The 18,547-nt window shown below is 69.2% G+C and overlaps 3 protein-coding genes across 6 annotated transcripts; 2 read left to right on the top strand and 1 right to left on the bottom strand.

The window, feature by feature from the left end:
- Positions 1-3,891: 3,891 nt before the first annotated feature.
- Positions 3,892-7,659, top strand: CCDC61 (coiled-coil domain containing 61). Of its 4 annotated transcripts, none has more exons than XM_075738594.1 (14): positions 3,892-3,909; positions 4,884-5,043; positions 5,134-5,216; positions 5,317-5,474; positions 5,580-5,732; positions 5,845-6,022; positions 6,114-6,196; positions 6,303-6,445; positions 6,553-6,631; positions 6,757-6,821; positions 6,908-6,989; positions 7,110-7,167; positions 7,286-7,352; positions 7,474-7,633. In XM_075738594.1, the coding sequence occupies exons 2-14, from the start codon at positions 4,896-4,898 to the stop codon at positions 7,569-7,571; spliced, it is 1,395 nt and encodes a 464-aa protein (XP_075594709.1). In that variant the 5' UTR covers positions 3,892-3,909; positions 4,884-4,895; the 3' UTR covers positions 7,572-7,633. The 4 variants fall into 4 exon arrangements, 3 of the variants coding, with proteins under 3 accessions (XP_075594709.1, XP_075594708.1, XP_075594710.1); XM_075738593.1 differs by lacking the exon at positions 3,892-3,909 and adding an exon at positions 7,641-7,659 and having other exon boundaries at positions 4,842-5,043; positions 7,474-7,597; XM_075738595.1 differs by lacking the exon at positions 3,892-3,909 and having other exon boundaries at positions 4,909-5,043; positions 5,192-5,216.
- A 559-nt stretch (positions 7,660-8,218) lies between these two features.
- BLOC1S3 (biogenesis of lysosomal organelles complex 1 subunit 3) lies at positions 8,219-9,471 on the bottom strand. Its single transcript, XM_075738665.1, has 2 exons — positions 9,338-9,471; positions 8,219-8,725 (listed from the first exon to the last, which is right to left on the bottom strand). The coding sequence occupies exon 2, from the start codon at positions 8,720-8,722 to the stop codon at positions 8,225-8,227; it is 498 nt and encodes a 165-aa protein (XP_075594780.1). The 5' UTR covers positions 8,723-8,725; positions 9,338-9,471; the 3' UTR covers positions 8,219-8,224.
- A 3,191-nt stretch (positions 9,472-12,662) lies between these two features.
- On the top strand, positions 12,663-17,661 carry NKPD1 (NTPase KAP family P-loop domain containing 1). The gene is made up of 4 exons (XM_075738599.1): positions 12,663-12,848; positions 14,189-14,333; positions 15,155-15,286; positions 15,597-17,661. Exons 1-4 carry the CDS (start codon positions 12,825-12,827, stop codon positions 17,234-17,236), a joined length of 1,941 nt encoding a protein of 646 aa, XP_075594714.1. The 5' UTR covers positions 12,663-12,824; the 3' UTR covers positions 17,237-17,661.
- The last annotated feature ends 886 nt before the right edge of the window (positions 17,662-18,547 follow it).

Genomic DNA, 18,547 nt, shown 5'->3' with positions numbered 1-18,547 from the left:
TCCGCGGCCTCGACCCCGCCCCTCTGGCCGCTGTCCGTGGTGCTGAACCAGCGCGACCCCCCACACACACCCAGGGACCCCCCCCACACCCCACCCGGGGACCCCCCCGCACCCCGGGACCCCCCCACACCCCACCCGGGGACCCCCCCACACCCCGGGACCCCCACCCCGGGACCCCCCCACCCCACCCGGGGACCCCCCCGCACCCCGGGACCCCCCCACACCCCACCCCGGGACCCCCACCCCGGGACCACCCCCCGCTCCACCGGACCCCCCCTTCCCTGCGACACCAAGACCCCCCCCCACTCCCCCGGGACCCCCCCACCCAGGACCCCCCCACCCAGGACCCCTCCATGGTTTTACCGGCAGCGAGTTGTTGTCGGCCGTCGGCGCCGCCTTGAACATCTCGACCGGTTGTGGCTACAACGCGGCGCTGGCCGTCGACCTCTCGGCTTCCTACGCAAACCACCCGGTTGCTGGCCCGGTGGCCACCACCTTTGCCTTGGGTTCATTGGCCACCGCCAACGGTTACTTGGCCCCGGTGGCCACCGCTCCCTTGGTGCTGGCTACTGGTTTGGGTTTTGGCACCCGAGAAGCCGGTTGAGGGCATCGAGGAGCTGGTGGTGATCGTGGTGCTGGAGAACGTGGTGGGCGTCATCCTGGGCAAGGGGGGGGAAGACCTTGGTGGAGTTCCAGGAGCTGATGGGTGCCAAGAAGGGTGACTTCATCCTCGGCACCCGCAAAGTCACCATCACGGGTCCCCCGGCCGCCGCCCAGTATCTCCTCAGCCAACGCAGGGCATGAGGGCCGCCGACCCTCCCGAAGTGGGCTAGGGCTGGTCACGCTGTGACTAGGGTGGCCCACAGGCATGGTGGCATCTCCAAAGGTTCCTTGGGTAGCCAAGAGCTGTGGCGTTGGCACCCAGGGTGGCCCGTGGCCATGGTGGCATCTCCAAAGGTTCCTTGGGTGGCCAAGAGCTGTGATGTTGGCACCCAGGGTGGCCCATGGACATGGTGGCATCTCCAAAGGTTCCTTGGGTAACCAACAGCTGTGGCGTTGGCACCCAGGGTGGCCCATGGCCATGGTGGCATCTCCAAAGGTTCCTTGGGTGGCCAACAGCTGTGGCGTTGGCACCCAGGGTGGCCCATGGCCATGGTGGCATCTCCAAAGGTTCCTTGGGTGGCCAACAGCTGTGGCGTTGGCACCCAGGGTGGCCCGTGGCCATGGTGGCATCTCCAAAGGTTCCTTGGGTGGCCAAGAGCTGTGGCGTTGGCACCCAGGGTGGCCCATGGCCATGGTGGCGTCTCCAGAGGTTCCTTGGGTGGCCAAGAGCTGTGACGTTGGCACCCAGGGTGGCCCGTGGCCATGGTGGCATCTCCAAAGGTTCCTTGGGTGGCCAACAGCTGTGGCGTTGGCACCCAGGGTGGCCCATGGACATGGTGGCGTCTCCAGAGGTTCCTTGGGTGGCCAACAGCTGTGGCGTTGGCACCCAGGGTGGCCCGTGGCCATGGTGGCATCTCCAGAGGTTCCTTGGGTGGCCAAGAGCTGTGGCGTTGGCACCCAGGGTGGCATCTCATGGAGGGTGTCTTTGGGTGGCACCCATGGGCACCCCCGACCTGGGGTGGCCCTGTCACCCCCCGCCCCCATATTTGGGGCTTGGGGGGGGGGGGGGTTTGGGGGTTCACTGAAGCAACAGTCAGGGCAGAGCTTGCACTGGGGGGGGGGGCCCCCCCAAATCGCTGCTGTAGTTTCTGGGGGTGGGGGCTCTTTTGGGGGGGGCACCCCAACTTCCCCCCTGCAGCACCCCAAAGGGCAGCCCCGCCCGGGGGATGGGGGGATTGGGGGTTGGGGGGGGGGTCACCCCCCTTTTTTGTATGTGCCAAATTCCCTCAAGCAGCTCTGGGGGGGTGCGGGGGGGGGGGGGCATTTCCTGGCACCTTCGGGCCCTGGTTGTTGTTGGGGGACCCCAAGATTGGGGGTCCAAGGAGGGGTGGGGGGGGCACGACCCCCCCTCTTTGGGGTGCCCCCCCCCCCCCGTGAGGGCTGGGGACCCCTCCGTGAGGCAGTGCCCCCCACCCATCATCCCGCAAGGGACCCCTGGGGTGCTCCTACACCTACCCCACTCCCCGCTCTATCGTGATATACAGCCTCTGTGTGTGCTCATCGCGATAAACCCTCCCGGGAGCCCCGCCTCACCCCCGACCTCAGCATCTCCTTCCTCCGTGTCGTGACATCTATCGCGATCCCCTCCCACCTCCGCGACAGCCCCTTCCTCGGGGCGCTCCCTGTATCGCAACATCCCCCTCCCTGATAGCCTGTCTTCTGGGACATCCCCCCTCTATCGTGATACCCTCTCTATCACGATAGCCCCTATAGACACTCCAGGACTCCCTGGGGGACGCAGCTGTGGGGACACCGGCCATGGCCACTGGGGTGGCCTTGGCACCACCCAAGGGTGCCATCGGCGGTCCCCAGGGTGCCACCGAGGATGGGCACAGGGCCACTGGAGAAGCTCCTGGTCCCCACGACGCCACCGAGGGTGCTCATGGTGCCATCGACGGTCCCCAGGTTGCCCCCAAGGACACCCATGGTGCCATCAGTGAGGACCATGGTCCCCAGGGTGCCATCGACGGTCCCCGAGGTGCCCCCAAGGACACCCATACTGCCACTGACAGTGCCCACGGTCCCCAGGGTGCCACCAAAGACGGGCACGGGGCCACCGGAGAAGCCCCTGGGCCTCACAACGTCATAAACCGTCCCCACGGTGCCACCAAAGATGCTCATGGTGCCCTCAGTGAGGACGACGGTCCCCACAGTGCCACCAAAGCTCTCGGCAGATGCCTGCTGCACTGAGCCCCAGGGACAGACCCACGGACGGACCCACAGACGGACCCACGGACGGACCCATGGACAGAGCCACGGATGGATCCATGGATGGACCCATGGACAGACCCATGGACAGACCCACGGACGGACCCACAGACGGACCCATGGACAGACCCACGGATGGATCCATGGACGACCCCACGGATGACCCCACGGACGACCCCACGGACGGCCCCATGGACAGACCCACGGACGGAGCCATGGACGGACCCACGGACGACCCCACGGATGGACCCACAGACAACCCCACGGACGGACCCATGGATGTCCCCACGGACAGACCCACGGACACAGTCTGCCCCCCCAGGGTGGGTTGGGGGCAGCTGGGGTGGGTGCTTATATTTTCCCTCACCCCATTTTTTTAGGGGGCCGACCCACCCCCCCCCCCACCGCCCCCCATTCCAGGGGGATTCGAGGCCTTGGGGCTGCCCCCCCCCCCCCCATTTCAGGGCCGGGGGGGGGTCACGGGGTCCTTCCCCCCCCCAATCCCCGGTTAATTAAATGGGGCCCCCACACCTTGTCTGGGCCCCCCCGGTATGAATGGAGCGCGGGCGCTGCAGTTATCAATGGGAGGGGGCGTGGCCACGCGGGTGTCAATGAAAAGGGGGCGTGGCCACGCGGGTGTCAATGAAAAGGGGGCGTGGCCACGCGGGTGGCAATGAAAAGGGGGCGTGGCCTCGCCGGGGTCGTCGAACTCGCGGCTTCTTTCCAGCAGGGGGCGCCACAGCGGCGGGTAGCTCCTCCCCTTCCTAGGGGGTATGACTGACAACCGTAGCAACCAGTGGCACCGCGGAGGTGGGAGGCGGGCTCCGCCTGACAGCCAATAGCAGCGGGATACTGGAGGGCGGGGGGGGTGGGGGGTTGCGTGAAGCGCCTAACGGCCGCTTGGAGTGAGGCGGGGCGAGACGTGACGGGCTGAGGCGAGAACCAATGAGACGGCGTGGCTAGGCGTGACCGACCAATGGGACCGGGGGTAGGGCTGCGAGGGGGCGGGGCTGAGGCGGCGGCGGAGCGCGGCGGGCGGTGAGGGAGCGGAGCGGGGCTCTGCGGGATCCCGGCCCGGTGACCGTCCGGAGGGGCTCTCCGGCCCTCCGCGATTCCCCCCGCGGCTTTCCCCGGTATCTATCGCCTAAACACCCCCCCCCCCCCCCCCCCCGGGCCCGGTTCCCCCAGAACAGCCCCGGGTCCCCCCGGTGTCCCTCAGAGGAGAACCCCAGGGCCTGGGCTCCCCCAAACTGCACCCCCAGGGCCTGGGCTCCCCCAAACTGCACCCCCAGGGCCTAGGCCCCCCTCCCAAGGCCTGGGCTCCCCCAAACTGCCCCCCCAGGGCCTGGGCTCCCCCAAACTGCACCCCCCCAGCCCTGGGCTCCCCCAAACTGCCCCCCCCCAGGGCCTGGGCTCCCCCAAACTGCCCCCCCAGGGCCTGGGCTCCCCCAAACTGCACCCCCCCAGCCCTGGGCTCCCCCAAACTGCCCCCCCTCAAGGCCTGGGCTCCCCCAAACTGCCCCCCCCCCAGGGCCTGGGCTCCCCCAAACTGCACCCCCAGGGCCTAGGCCCCCCTCCCAAGGCCTGGGCTCCCCCAAACTGCCCCCCCTCAAGGCCTGGGCTCCCCCAAACTGCCCCCCCCAGTCCTGGGCTCCCCCAAACTGCACCCCCAGGGCCTAGGCCCCCCTCCCAAGGCCTGGGCTCCCCCAAACCGCCCAAGGGCCTGGGCTCCCCCAAACTGCCCCCCCCCAGCCCTGGGCTCCCCCAAACAGCCTCCCCCCCCCCCGGCATCGCTGATGCCCCCCCATCCTACCTCCCTCCTTCCATCAGTGGACCCCAAAAATCCATTCACACACACCCCCCCCCCAGGCACCCACCACCCCAGAACCCACCCTAACACCCCCCCCCTCTCCCCGAGCTGCTTGGACCTGCGTCCCCTTCCCCCCCCCCCCCCCCACCTCCCCTTTCTCTTCCATCTCCTGGGGGTGCCCCCCCCCCCCCGCCCCCCCCAGATCCCCAACGCCATGGCGGAGCCGCGGTACCTGCAGGCCGACTGCGCTTTCCGGCACGGGGGACACACCGTCCGGCTGACCCTCGCCCGCTCGACGCTGGACGTGGAGGTGGAGGCTCATCTCACCGCCGACCAGTGGAGGGGGGAGTTTGATGCCGCCTGTGAGTCCCTGGGGGATGGGGGGGGGGGGAGAAATTGAGGGGATCCCCCCCCCCCACCCCCCGCCCAACTGAACCCCTCCTTCTTCGCAGTCATCGAGGACCTGACTCACAAAACGGGGAATTTCAAGCAGTTTGGCATTTTCTGCAGCATGCTGGAGTCGGCGCTGACGCAGGTGAGGCCGGTGCCACCTCCCCCCCACCTCTCCATGCCGTTTTGGGGGACGTCCCACTGAGCCCCCCCCCCCCCCCCCCCCCAACTTTTCCCCTCCGCAGAGCAGCGACTCCGTCAGCCTGGAGCTCCTCACCTACGCCGACCTGGAGACCCTGCGCAGCCGGAAAACGGGGGCGATCTCCCGGCCCCCAACTTCTGCCTCCTCCCCGCTCAGCGCCAAGCGTTACCTCATCCTCGTCTACTCCGTCGAGTTCGACAGGTGACGGGGCGGTGGGGGGACACGACACCGAGCCGGGGACACACACACACACACAATGACACGGCTGTGTCTCCATCCGGTGTGTGTCGTGTCCCCCCCCCCCAGGATCCACTACCCGCTGCCGCTGCCTTACGCGGGGAGGCCGGATCCTGCGGCGCTGCGCAGGCTGGTACGGGAGCTGAGGGAGGAGCTGGCGCTACTCCGGGCTCGGCACGGGGAGGATCACCGAAACGCCGAGATCCGGCACCTGCGGGAAGAGTGAGCGGAGCCGGCGTCACCGGGAAGGGTTTGGGGGATCCCCGCCTGGCGGTCAGAACGAGGACAGAGACACCCCCCCCCCCCCCCAAAACTCCTCGGTGTCCCCCGGCAGGTTGCAGCGGGCGCTGGAGGAGAAGCGGGCGGCAGAAGCGGCTCTGCGGGCGTCGCGGCGAGAGCCGGGCGGCGGGACGGAGACCGCGGCTCTACGACGAGCGACGCGCCGGTTGGAGGACGAGCTGCTCCGAGAAAAAACCCGGCACCGATTGGAGCAGCGGCAGTTGGCCACGGAGGTGGGGTGCCGGTAACGGGATGGGGTGGGGGGGGGGGGGGGTTTGAGGGGGGCTGCCGGCGGCACGGCGAACCTTTGCCACCCCGTCGCAGCTTGCGGAGGCGAAGGCGTCGGAGCGGAGGCTGCAGCTGCGGGTGAAGAGCCTGACGGCCGAGCTGGCTTCCTGCAAGAGGGGGTGAGGCCGGGGAGGGTGGAGGGGGGGTCCCGGGGGGGCTCCCCGTGAGCGCAGGGTGGGTGTGTGTGTGTGTCCCCCCTCCTCACGGCGTTTGTCCCCTCGGCAGCCACCGGTCGCCCGCCGGCACGATTCCCGGCCCCCGGGAGCGTCGGTCCCTCTCCGGCACCCGGCACCCGTCGCGCTCGGCGTCCCGGGAGAGTCGTGGTGGCAGCCAGGGCCGCCCCCCGCCGCGGTCCCCGTCGCCCGCAGGTGGGGGACGCGTGGGGACACGCATGGGGGGGACACACACACATACGACAGACACGGACACGGTTCGCCCCCTCCCCACCCCGACACCCTCTTTCCAGCCCCGCCAGGCTCCCGCCCGCCGCGTTTCGACCCAACCGCCTTCGTCAGGGCCCGGCAGCGCCGGCAGAAGGAGGCCGAGCTCAAAAAGTCAGCGGTGACACCGGGCTTGTCCCCATCCCCGTCCCCTCCCTTCTCCCGGGGTGAGGGGGGGGCTCCCCCCCCCCCCCCCCCCCCCCCCCCCCCCACCTTACCACCGTCACCCTTGGGTGCAGCCAGCGGCGCGGGGCGGCTTTTGGCAGCGCCAGCCCGGCAAGGAGTCGCGGGCGCAGCTCCTCAGGTGAGCGGGGAGCGCGGGGGGTGGGGGGGGCACCCACTGGGTGCTGGGGTTCATGTGTCCCCCCCCAATCCCGTTTCTCCCCACAGCCGAAAGTTTCCGGAGCCGGTGCTCAGCGGCGGTGAGCTCCGGCAGCGACGCTGATGAGCGCCCCAAACCCCTGCCCCCCAGGTAACCAGCGGGGTGGGTGCAGGGTGTGTGGGGGGGCACCCTGACCCCCCCCACCCCACCCCCAAGGCACCCCTTAACCCCCCCCCCCCCCCCCCCCCCCAATTCCTCGGACAGGGGCAGGAGAGCGACCCGCACCCGGAGACCCCTGAGCGCTTCGTCCTGCAACGGCCCCGGCGCGGTGAGGACCCCCCCCAGCCTTTGTGGGTCCCCCCTGCACCCCAAAGTGGGGTGAGCGCGGTTGGGGGGTGCACTGACCCCCCTCGGGTGCCACCCTCACCCCCCCCTCCACCCTCAAGGCCTCTTGCCCGGCCGCCGGCCACAAACCGTCCGTGGGCAGCACCGCCGGCAAGCGCCCCGGTAAAGGTGAGCCCCCAACACCCTCCCCCCCCAAATCCCCACATTTTTGGGGTGCCCCACCCCCCCCACCCAGCCTGATTTTGGCTTTTTTTACCCCATTTTCTCCTGCCCCCCCCCCCCCCCTCAGAGAACCGCTACGAGGAGCCTTCGGCTGAGCTGGCCGAGATCGACGCCCGGCTGCAGGCGCTGCAGGAGTACATGGACGGCCTGGACACCCGCACGTGACCCCCCCGGGGACCCCAAACCCCCCCCGGGGACCCCCAAACCACCCCTGGGGACCCCCAAACCCCCCCTGGGGACCCCAAACCCCCCCCCCCCCCAGACCCTCCCCCGGGGACCCTTCACCCTCGTGTCCCCAGGGGTGACAGCGCTGGCGGCGGGGGGCGGGGGGAGCATCGTCCCCCCAAATAAACCCTCGTGTGGCCCCCAACGGCGTGTCCTGCATCTTGGGGACAGGTCGGGGGGGGGGGGACACACACGCGCACAGCCCCCCTCCCACCCCACCCCGTCACCGTCCCCTCATCCCGCTGCCGGCGCCGCCGCGGTGGCACGGGGACGCCGATGACGCGCGCAACGTGGCGCAGGTCACCGCTCCCCGTCCCCTGGGCCACCGCGGAGCTCGACGGCCACCGCGAGGTGACGCCTGAGGTCACGTCACCCCCCCAACCCCGACACCCCCCCGGCCGTGCCACCATCACCGGAGATTTATTGATTCCCGCGTCACGCGAAGCGGCGCCGTTTGGGGATGATGCCACCCCGGGGACGCGCGTGTTTTTGGGGGGGGGGGGGGAACACACACGCGGCGGCGTCTTCGGGGACAACTCGGGGTTCGGTAGCCACGCCGGCGGGTGATTTCGGATGCCGCCGCCGCCGCCGCGTCACAGCGCCGGCAGCTCCCCGCGGATATCGGGCAGGAGGCGACAAGCGGCGACGATGTCGACGGTGGCGGCCACGGCGCGCAGATCGCGACGAGCCAGGCGCAGGCAGTGAGCGGCGGCGGCCGCCGTCGCCTGCGCCCGGCCCAGGGCTCCCCCGAGCCCCCCCAGATTTCGGGCGGCGGTGCCGTAACTCTGCCGTAGGGCGCCGCCGACGGCCCCCCGCAGCCGGCCTGAACCTTCCCGTAGCCGTTGCTGGAACAACGAGGGACCCCCCCGGCCGTAACCCCAAACAGGTGCCGGTTCTTCTGCCGAAACCTGGGGGGGCTTCGGCCTCTCGCCTCCCTCCTCCTCCTCCTCCTCCTCGGTTTCGGAGGCTTCGCCCGGCACTTTCAGCCCGGTACCGGGGAACCCCCCGCTCGCCCCCCCCGGCACCTCCGGCTCCGAGTCGCTCTCGGAGGCTTCGCCCGGCACCACCCTGGGGGGGCGGGGGGCGGCCATGGCCTGGGGGGGGGGGGGGTGGGGGGGGGGTGTCAGCGCCCCCCAAGTGCCCCCAACCTTTTTTTGGGGGGGGGGGGGGGGGAACGGGGACAGGACACGCTCCGGGTTTGGCCCTGGGGTGCTGCGGAGTATCTGCCCCCCCCCCCCCCCCCCCCAAAATCCATGCTCAGACCCCCCCAGACACCCCACGGGGACCCCCAACCCCCCCCCACAGGGACCAACCCCACCCCACGGGGACCCCCAAACCCCTGGGGACCCCCCAAACCCCCCCCCCGCCCCACGGGGACCCCCCAAACCCCCCCCATACCCCACGGACCCCCCCCAGCCCCCACGGGGACACCCCCCCCATAGCACCACGGGGACCCCCAAACCCCCCCCCAGCCCCCCCAAATCCCCGGGGACCCCCCCAAACCCCCCCCAGCCCCCCCGGGGACCCCCCCAAACCCCCGGGGACCCCCCCCAAACCCCCCCCATACCCTGGGGACCCCCCCCATAGCACCACGGGGACCCCCAAATCCCCGGGGACCCCCCCAGCCCCCCCGGGGACCCCCAAACCCCCGGGGACCCCCCCAAACCCCCGGGGACCCCCCAACCCCCCCCCCCGCGATCTCCCACCTCCTGCCCGGAGCCGCCGAAGGTCACATGACAGGCGGCCCCGCGCGAGCACCGCGTCACGTGGCACGGCACGGCAGTCACCCGGAAGTGCCCTCACTCGGCATGGCGGGCCGGGCGCTGTCAGCGGATGGCGCATGCGCGGAACAGCGGGGAAGGGCGTGCGCTCTGCCCCCTGGCGGCGGGAGGGGGAAGCGCGGCGGTGGGGGGAACTGGGGGGAACTGGGGGGAACTGGGCGGGCCCTGGTGTCCCTTGTCCCCACACCCCAGGCCTCATGTCCAGGGCTAAGGCCAGGCCCGGGCCTAGACCCAGGCCTAGACCCAGGCTTAGGCTTAGGCCCAGGCCTAGACCCAGGCTTAGGTGCAGGCCCAGGCTTAGGCTCAGGCTTAGGCTTAGCCTCAGGCCCAGGCTTAGGCTCAGGCTCAGGCCCAGGCTTAGGCTCGGGCTTAGGCCCAGGCCTAGGCCCAGGCTCAGGCTCAGGCTTAGGCCCAGGCTCAGGCTCAGGCTTAGGCCCAGGCCTAGGCCCAGGCTTAGGCCCAGGCTCAGGCCCAGGCTCAGGCCCAGGCTTAGGCTCAGGCTCAGGCCCAGGCTTAGGCCCAGGCTCAGGCCCAGGCTTAGGCTCGGGCTCAGGCCCAGGCTTAGGCTCGGGCTCAGGCTCAGGCTTAGGCCCAGGCCTAGGCCCAGGCTTAGGCTCAGGCTTAGGCCCAGGCTCAGGCCCAGGCTTAGGCCCAGGCTCAGGCCCAGGCTTAGGCTCAGGCTCAGTCTCAGTCTCAGGCTTAGTCTCAGGCCCAGGCCCAGGGGATGTCCCCCACCGCTGCCCATCCCTCTCCCCCGGGATGTCCCCAACCCTCAGGTGTCTCCATGGGGGCCCTGTACCCCCCGGATGTCCCCAACCCCCGGCTGTGTCCCCCCCCGTGTCCCCCCGTGTCCCCCCCAGCCTGGGGGCAGCACCCCAGGGTGGGGCTGGGGGTGCTCACGGGGGGCGCCGGGGAAGGTGACGCAGGTGAGGGTGACATCACCGGTGACCTCGAGGGGATGGAGGGGACGAGGGGACGTCCCTGGGTGGGGGGGGGTGTCCCTGGGTGGGGGGGTCCCTGGGTGGGGGGTCCCTGGGTGGGGGGGGTCCCTGGGTGGGGGGTCCCTGGGTGGGGGGGTCCCGGCGGACGGGCGCACTCTCACTTTCATTTCTCCCTCGTGACACGTGCACAGCGGGTGGCACCGTCACCCGTGTCCCCATGGGGACACCCCCCCACACACACCCCGGCCACCGCGTCCCCTGACCCCTCGGGGAGCTGCCAGGACCCCCCTGTCCCCATGTTCCCCACATCCCCCCGTGTCCCCTGGGGGGCCACCCCCCCCCGGCCCATTATGGCCCCATGTCCCCCAATGTCCCCAATGTCTCCCACGTCCCCCATGTCCCCCCCATGTCCCCCCATGTCCCCCGTGTCCCCCCCATGTTCCCCCCAATGTCCCCCGTGTCTCCCCCGTGTCCCCCCATGTCCCCCATGTCCCCTCCATCCCCCCGTGCCCTCCTTGTCCCCGTGTCCCTGGTGTCCCCCGCGTCCCCTGGACCCCCCCGTTAACCCTTTCTGGGGGGGGCAGAGCTGGTTTTGGGGTGGAACCCCCCCCACTGTTGGTGGCAGGGAGGTGGCTGAGCGGTGTCACCGGTGCTGGCCTGTGCCCGGGCCAGCAGGTCCCTCTGCCAGGAGCCACCAGCCACAGGAAGCGATGATGTCACGGCAATGTCACAGTGATGTCACGATGATGGTGGCGGGCAGTGGCTGTGCCCCGCAGCCCTTGGCACCGGGGGGTGGGGTGGGGGGGGGGGTGTCCCCCCCATGTCCCCCCCTGTGTCCCCCGCATCCCCGATGTCCCCCGTGTCCCAGCGTCCCCATGTCCCCTTGGGTCTCCTGTAACCCCCGCACCCCCGCCAGCCCTGCATGTCCCCCGTGTCCCCCCATGTCCTCTGCATCCCCCATGTCCCCTGGATTCCCCGTGTCCCCTTTGTCCCCTCTGTCCCCTGCATCCCCCTGTCCCCCCATTTCCCCCCCCATATCCCCCCCCCAGCAGGATCCATCCCCATCCCAGTGTCCCTGTCCCCATCCCAGTGTCCCTGTCCCCATCCCAGTGTCCCCATCCCCATCCCGGTGTCCCCGTCCCCAGCCCAGTGTCCCCATCCCCATCCTGGTGTCCCCATCCCCATCCCCCCGTCCCCATCCCCACCCTGGTATCCCCAGCCCAGTGTCCCCATCCCCATCCCGGTGTCCCCGTCCCCACCCCGGTGTCCCCATCCCCAGCCCGATGTCCCCGTCCCCAGCCCGGTGTCCCTGTCCCCATCCCAGTGTCCCCGTCCCCATCCCGGTGTCCCCGTCCCCACCCCGGTGTCCCCATCCCCACCCCGGTGTCCCCGTCCCCATCCCGGTGTCCCCATCCCCATCCCAGTGTCCCCATCCCCACCCCGGTGTCCCCGTCCCCAGCCCGGTGTCCCCGTCCCCACCCCGGTGTCCCCATCCCCAGCCCGGTGTCCCTGTCCCCATCCCCCCGTCCCCATCCCCACCCCGGTGTCCCCATCCCCACCCCGGTGTCCCCATCCCCAGCCCGGTGTCCCTGTCCCCATCCCAGTGTCCCCATCCCCACCCCGGTGTCCCCATCCCCATCCCGATGTCCCCGTCCCCATCCCGGTGTCCCCGTCCCCATCCCGGTGTCCCCATCCCCAGCCCGGTGTCCCCGTCCCCAGCCCGGTGTCCCCGTCCCCATCCTGGTGTCCCCGTCCCCACCCCAGTGTCCCCGTCCCCATCCCGGTGTCCCCGTCCCCACCCCGGTGTCCCCATCCCCATCCCGGTGTCCCCGTCCCCACCCCGGTGTCCCCATCCCCAGCCCGATGTCCCCGTCCCCACCCCGGTGTCCCCATCCCCAGCCCGGTGTCCCCGTCCCCACCCCGGTGTCCCCATCCCCAGCCCGGTGTCCCCGTCCCCATCCCGGTGTCCCCGTCCCCAGCCCGGTGTCCCCATCCCCACCCCGGTGTCCCCATCCCCATCCCAGTGTCCCCATCCCCATCCCAGTGTCCCCGTCCCCATCCCAGTGTCCCCATCCCCACCCCGGTGTCCCCGTCCCCACCCCGGTGTCCCCGTCCCCATCCCAGTGTCCCCATCCCCATGCCGGTGTCCCCGTCCCCAGCCTGGTGTCCCCGTCCCCAGCCCAGTGTCCCCGTCCCCACCCCGGTGTCCCCGTCCCCACCCCGGTGTCCCCGTCCCCACCCCGGTGTCCCCGTCCCCAGCCCACACCCCGTTCCCTCCGTGGGGCCGGATCCTGCCGGGCGTTGCTGGGCCCTGACTCAGGCCGAGCTCCCGCCGGCGCAGCCGGAATTTCTGCCTGCTCCACACCTAATTGTTTCCTCCCGGCGGGGCAGTGGCGGGGCCGGATCCTGACCCCGTATAAAGGCGGCGCTGAACCGGCCCCAGGGACCGATGTGGCCGGAGGCCGGCGGGGATGGAGCCGGCGGCACTGCCCGGGGTAGGACGGGGACGGGGACGGGGACGGGATGACACCCGGGGGTGGCCCTGGGGGCGGGGAGGGGGGCGCTGGGGATGGAGAGGGTGCGGGGTGCCCAGTGTCCCCCAGTATAGACTGAGCTGTGGTGACCAGTGTCCCCAGTATAGGCAGTCCCATGGTCACCAGCATCCCCAGTATAGGCTGAGATATGGTGACCAGTATCCCCAGTATAGGGTGGGCTATGGTGAAGAGTGTCCCCTGCATTGCCTGTCTCTGGTCCCAGTACAGCTGGGGATACTGGTGTCCCCAGTATGGGCTGGCCCAGTGTCCCCTGTATAGTCTGCCCCACGGTCACCAGTATCCCCAGTATAGGTTGTCCCATGGTCACTGGTGTCCCCTGTATAGTCTGCCCCATGGTCACCAGTATCCCCAGTATAGGTTGTCCCATGGTCACTGGTGTCCCCTGTATAGTCTGCCCCACGGTCACCAGTATCCCCAGTATAGGTTGTCCCATGGTCACTGGTGTCCCCTGTATAGTCTGCCCCATGGTCACCAGTATCCCCAGTATAGGCTGTCCCATGGTCACTGGTGTCCCCTGTATAGTCTGCCCCACGGTCACCAGTATCCCCAGTATAGGTTGTCCCATGGTCACCAGCATCACCAGTATAGGCTGGACTGTGGTCACTGGTGTACCCAGTATAGGCTGTCCCAGTATCCCCAGTATAGGCTGGGTTACGGTGACCGGTGTCCCCAGTATGGGCTGTCCCCCTGTCCCCAGTATAGGCTGGCCCACGGTCACTGGTGTCCCCAGTACAGGCTGTTCCACGGTCACCAGTGTCCCCAGTCCTGGCTGACCCTGTGCCCCTCGTACAGGTTCTTCCAGAGCCCCCAGTTCAGGCTGTCCCACCGCCACCAGTGCTCCCAGTCCAGCCTGTCCCATGGCCCCCAGTGCTCCCAGTCCAGGCTGTTTCATGCTCCCCAGTGTCCCCCAGCACCAGTTGCAGCCTGGCCCCCCCCAGTACCCTGCAGCCCAGTTTGTCCTGGACGGTCCCCATCACCTCACTCCAGTCCGTCCCAGTTTGTCCCAGTCTGTCCTCACAGCCCTCCAAGACCCCCCATTAGCCCAGGACACCCAGGGAGGGGACAAGGACGGGGTCACCTCGCTCAAAGGCAGGATTTTGGTGCTGACCCCCCCCCCCCCCCAAAAACCACCCCAAGACCATGAGGTGTCTCTGTCCCCACGGTGGCTCCATCTGTGTCCCCGGGGTGTCCCCACGTCCCCCTGTCCCTGCGTCCCCGTGTCCCCGGGGTGTCCCCACGTCCCCCTGTCCCCACACGCCCCCCGTCCCTCCCTCCGGCAGGGTGCCTGCTCGCCGGCGTGTGGGGGGAGCCCGGCGGGACCCGCGGGGTGCTGCGAGGAGCGGCTGGCCTGCCTGGGGCCGGGGGGGGACGCCTGCGCCTGCCGTGACGGCGCCTTCGTGGAGGTGGAGCCCGGGGAGCACCAAGGTACGGGGGCACTGGGAGCACTGGGGGCACTGGGAGCACTGGGGGGCACTGGCAGGGATGGGGGCAGCTGGGGCACCAGGCCCTCCTGTCCTGCCTGGACACCCCATCCCACCCCCATCCCATCCCCATCCCATCCCCATCCCACCCCCATCCCATCCCCATCCCATCCCATCCCACCCCCATCCCATCCCCATCCCATCCCATCCCACCCCCATCCCACCCCCATCCCACCCCCATCCCACCCCCATCCCATCCCCATCCCATCCCCATCCCATCTCCATCCCATCCCCATCCCATCTCCATCCCATCCCCATCCTATCCCCATCCCCATCCCACCCCATCCCAATCCCATCCCCATCCCTTCCCATCCCCATCCCATCCCATCCCCATCCCATCCCCATCCCATCCCATCCCATCCCCATCCCATCCCATCCCATCCCCATCCCATCCCATCCCATCCCCATCCCCATCCCATCCCATCCCATCCCATCCCCATCCCCATCCCCATCCCATCCCATCCCATCCCATCCCATCCCATCCCATCCCATCCCCATCCCATCCCATCCCATCCCCATCCCATCCCATCCCATCCCATCCCATCCCATCCCATCCCATCCCCATCCCCATCCCATCCCATCCCATCCCATCCCCATCCCCATCCCCATCCCATCCCCATCCCATCCCATCCCATCCCATCCCATCCCCATCCCATCCCATCCCATCCCATCCCATCCCATCCCCATGGAGGGTGGGCTCCCCGGTGCCCGCAGACGTGGGCGGGTGGCGCAGGGTCACCCCGACTGTCCCCTCCCGGTCCCCAGAGGCGCTGACGGAGGACGACATCTACTGCCGCTGCCTCTCCAGGACGCTGTGCCACACCGCCACCCCCGTCACCGTCGGCTTCTACGCCCCCTGCGGCCACCGCCTCTACTCCCTGCTGGACAAGGTCACCGGTGGGTGTGGGGACGTGAGGCCACCACGGGTCACCCTCCCCGGAGGGTGCTGGGGATCCCCGTGCCCGCCCCTTCGCACCCCGGATTTTGGGGTCTCTCTTCCTTGTCCTGCCACCCCATTTTCTTCTACAGATTCGGGGTCCCCCATTGCACCGGCACCCACCCCACCCCATTTCTGGCCCCCCCCCCCACCCGAGCTCCCCGTTGCACCAACACCCCTCCCACCCCACCCCACCCCCCCCCCATGGCTCGGGCCACCTTCACCCCTGGTCCCTCATCCCCGTGTCCCCCCCCCCCTGCTCCTCCCCAGGCTTCATGCGGGAGGAGATGGCGCAGCGGGAGGAGGCCGAGCTTCACCGGAGCCACCAGAAGCCGCGTAGCCCCGAGGGCTGGGGGTTGCTGCTGGCCCTCTGGTACCTGGCCTTCTACAAACCCATCATCACCGAGGGTCACCTGAGGAGGAAGAACATCGAGTTCATCTTCATCCGTTTCAGCGCCTGGCAATACGCCGGTTGCGACAAGCTCTGGGCAGGTTTGGTCACCACGCTCTGCGACAGCATCCGTCACCATTTCGGGGCTCTGCCCCTCAGCGTCTACCACGTCATGGGCACCCGACCCCGCTTCGCTTCCGGCTTCAGCCAGAAGGAGTGGGTCCTCAAGAAGGGCGCCTGCCTCAAGCTTTGGGGGATGCTCTTCGTCCTGGGCGCCGGCATCAGCATCCTGCTGGTGGCCCTCTTGGTACCCGGCATCAAGGACCACCACGCCTTGAAGGTGGTGGGCAGCGCCGTCACCTCACTTTCCGGTTCCGGTTTGGTGCTGGGACTTTTCTCCGTCCTGAAGAACTTGTTGGTCAGCGAGAAGCAGAAGATCGAGCGGTTGACCAACAGCGACAGGTTCGCCAGCCAGCTGGGCTTCATGAGCAAGGTGCGTCGCGAGGTGGAGGTGCTGGTCGACTTCTTGGCCTTCATGGAGATCTTTGAGCGCCGTCGGCTCCGCGTGGTGCTGGAGATCACCAGCCTGGACATCTGCTACCCGGAGAAGGTGGCTGGCGTCTTCAACGCCATGAACACCTTGCTCTCCGACACCAACACCCCCTTCATCTTCATCCTGGCTGTGGACCCCAGCATCATCGTCCCCTGCCTGGAGCAAACCGGCTGCATGAAGGGTCTTGCCGACAACGGTTACCTCTACCTCAACCGAACGGTGACGTTGCCCTTCTCCATCCCTGAGATGGGTGCCCGTTCCCGCCTGCGATGCCTGGAAGCCGCCGTCCAGACGCGGGAGGACCTCATGTATCGCATCATCACCGGCAACGTGGAACGACGCCGAGCCAAGTCCCGGGGCGTCCCGACGGTTCCCAGCCGGCGCGAGGCGGACGCCGAAGCCGTCCGCTGCATCCACGAAGCTTTCCACTGCCTTCACGACAGCGCCGACCCTCTCGCCCGTTACCTCCCCGCCGATGGCACCCACGTCCATCGCATCGTCAATACCATCCCCATCACCCTACGGCTCCTCCTGCACCGCGCCGGCAGCCCCGGCACCCCCTCGCCCCGCGCCGCCGCCGCTTGGGTGGTGTTGGCCGATCAGTGGCCGTGCCGGCTGAGCTGGGCGCTGCAGTGCCTGGAGGACGCTTGGCAATGCCAGGAGGCACCGGATTTCGGCGCGCGATCCCTGTGGAGCATCTTCCAGGAGAACGTGGGGGAGCTGAGCGCCCTGCGGCAACCCCTGCACAACGTCCTCAGCCTGGACGGGGACCCCGAGCTCTTCCAGACCTTCCTCTCCCGCGACTTCCCCTTCACCGCCCGCGACGCCCGCGCCTTCCTCGGCGTCACCGTCAACCTGGACCACTCCATCCGGCACAAGATGGGGCTCCTGCGCGGTCTCGACCGACTGCGGAAAGCCGCCGCCACCCCCGTGTCCCGCAGCGTGCAGTGTCCCCAAACCGAGTGACGGCGATGCCGGTGACGGGTCTCCGGGTGATGCCTCTGGACGTGGGGCCCCCAAAACAGGCTCGGACGTCGGTGGCACCGGGACGTCCCCGTGGTCGGTGGCCTGAGGATGCCAGCGGTGCTCCCCCGGCGTGTTTTGGGACCCGGTTGGGGACAGGGACGCTAACGGCAGGGGGACAATTGCGCTGCAGGGGATGGAACTGGGGTGATTGGGAGAGACTGGGGAGGACTGGGAGGAACTGGAGGAGACATGGGAGGAACCCGAGATGGCCCAGGGGGTTCCAGGGGTGACGCTGCCATCCCAGGGACCCCCAGCATCCGGGTGACCTCAACTCCCCCGCACCCCCAGCACCCACTGCCTGGGACCCCAGCACCCACTGCCATCCCCTCCCCGACACCCTTCGGGGACAGTCCCCCGGCGAGGGGGGGGGGGTCCCTGGGCAGGGGGACGACGACGACGACGACGACGACGACAATTCCCACCAAGCCCCAAAGCAGCCGCCGGTGTCGGCGCCAGGGTGACCCCAAAGCCGGGACGTCCCCAAGTCACGTCCCCCCCCGAACCGCTGGGGCCATCCCAGAATAAACCAGTGGAACCTCCCGCTCCGTGGCTTGGGCTTTTTTTGGGGTCCCACGTCCTGCTTGACGGGGGGCTCGGGGGGCCAAGGGGCCGGAAGAAGCAGTAAGGGGGTGCGAGGGGGCCAATTTTGGGGGGAGATCAGCCCAAATTGCCTCTGGGAGGGATGCTGGGGGGGGGGGACGGACGACGACAAGCGACGGGCTACGGCACATCGTCAGCATTAATTAATTGGCAAAGAGCTTCCTGCTGGCATCTCCCACCCCTGGGGATTTTTAAATTGTTTTTTTTTTTTTTGGGGGGGGGGGGTGTTAATATCTAAATTTGGCCATAAAGAACCCTCTTCCCAAAAAAAAAAAGCGGATTTTTTTGAGGCGGGATGAGCCCCGCGCCGCCCGTAAGGCACCAAAAGGGGGGGGGGTGTGGGGGGTGGGCGCGTGCTCGGAGTCGGTGACGAATGCAGATCTCGTTTAATAGAAAACGGTGTTAACAAAAATACACGACAGAAAAGAAACGACGAACACCAGCAGATCGATGGGTCCCCCCCCGCTCCCCGGCCGTAGTGTCAGCGCCGCAGCCCCCCCCCCCAATTCCACCTCCCCCCCCCCACCCCCCCTCACCCCGGTGCCCGGTGCCCCGCGCCCGCAGCTCCCTGATAGATTTATTGCACTTAAGAAAAGAAAAGCGACGCGGCCCTCTCCCCTTCTCCGCGACGGCGAACGCCGGTGGACGCCG

Source organism: Balearica regulorum, chromosome 34, assembly GCF_011004875.1.
Source record: "Balearica regulorum gibbericeps isolate bBalReg1 chromosome 34, bBalReg1.pri, whole genome shotgun sequence".
NCBI classification, from domain to species: Eukaryota; Metazoa; Chordata; class Aves; order Gruiformes; family Gruidae; genus Balearica; species Balearica regulorum.
This window is presented reverse-complemented; position numbering and strand designations above follow the sequence as displayed.

Coding starts and splice junctions, on each gene's coding strand:
- CCDC61 (XM_075738593.1), top strand. CDS start 4,896: ATGGCGGAGCCGCGGTACCTGCAGGCCGACTGCGCTTTCCGGCACGGG. Junction 6,023..6,113: donor AGCGGCAGTTGGCCACGGAG/GTGGGGTGCCGG, acceptor ACCCCGTCGCAG/CTTGCGGAGGCGAAGGCGTC. Junction 6,990..7,109: donor CCCAAACCCCTGCCCCCCAG/GTAACCAGCGGG, acceptor GGACAGGGGCAG/GAGAGCGACCCGCACCCGGA.
- BLOC1S3 (XM_075738665.1), bottom strand. CDS start 8,722: ATGGCCGCCCCCCGCCCCCCCAGGGTGGTGCCGGGCGAAGCCTCCGAG.
- NKPD1 (XM_075738599.1), top strand. CDS start 12,825: ATGGAGCCGGCGGCACTGCCCGGG. Junction 14,334..15,154: donor GGAGCCCGGGGAGCACCAAG/GTACGGGGGCAC, acceptor CCCGGTCCCCAG/AGGCGCTGACGGAGGACGAC. Junction 15,287..15,596: donor CCTGCTGGACAAGGTCACCG/GTGGGTGTGGGG, acceptor GCTCCTCCCCAG/GCTTCATGCGGGAGGAGATG.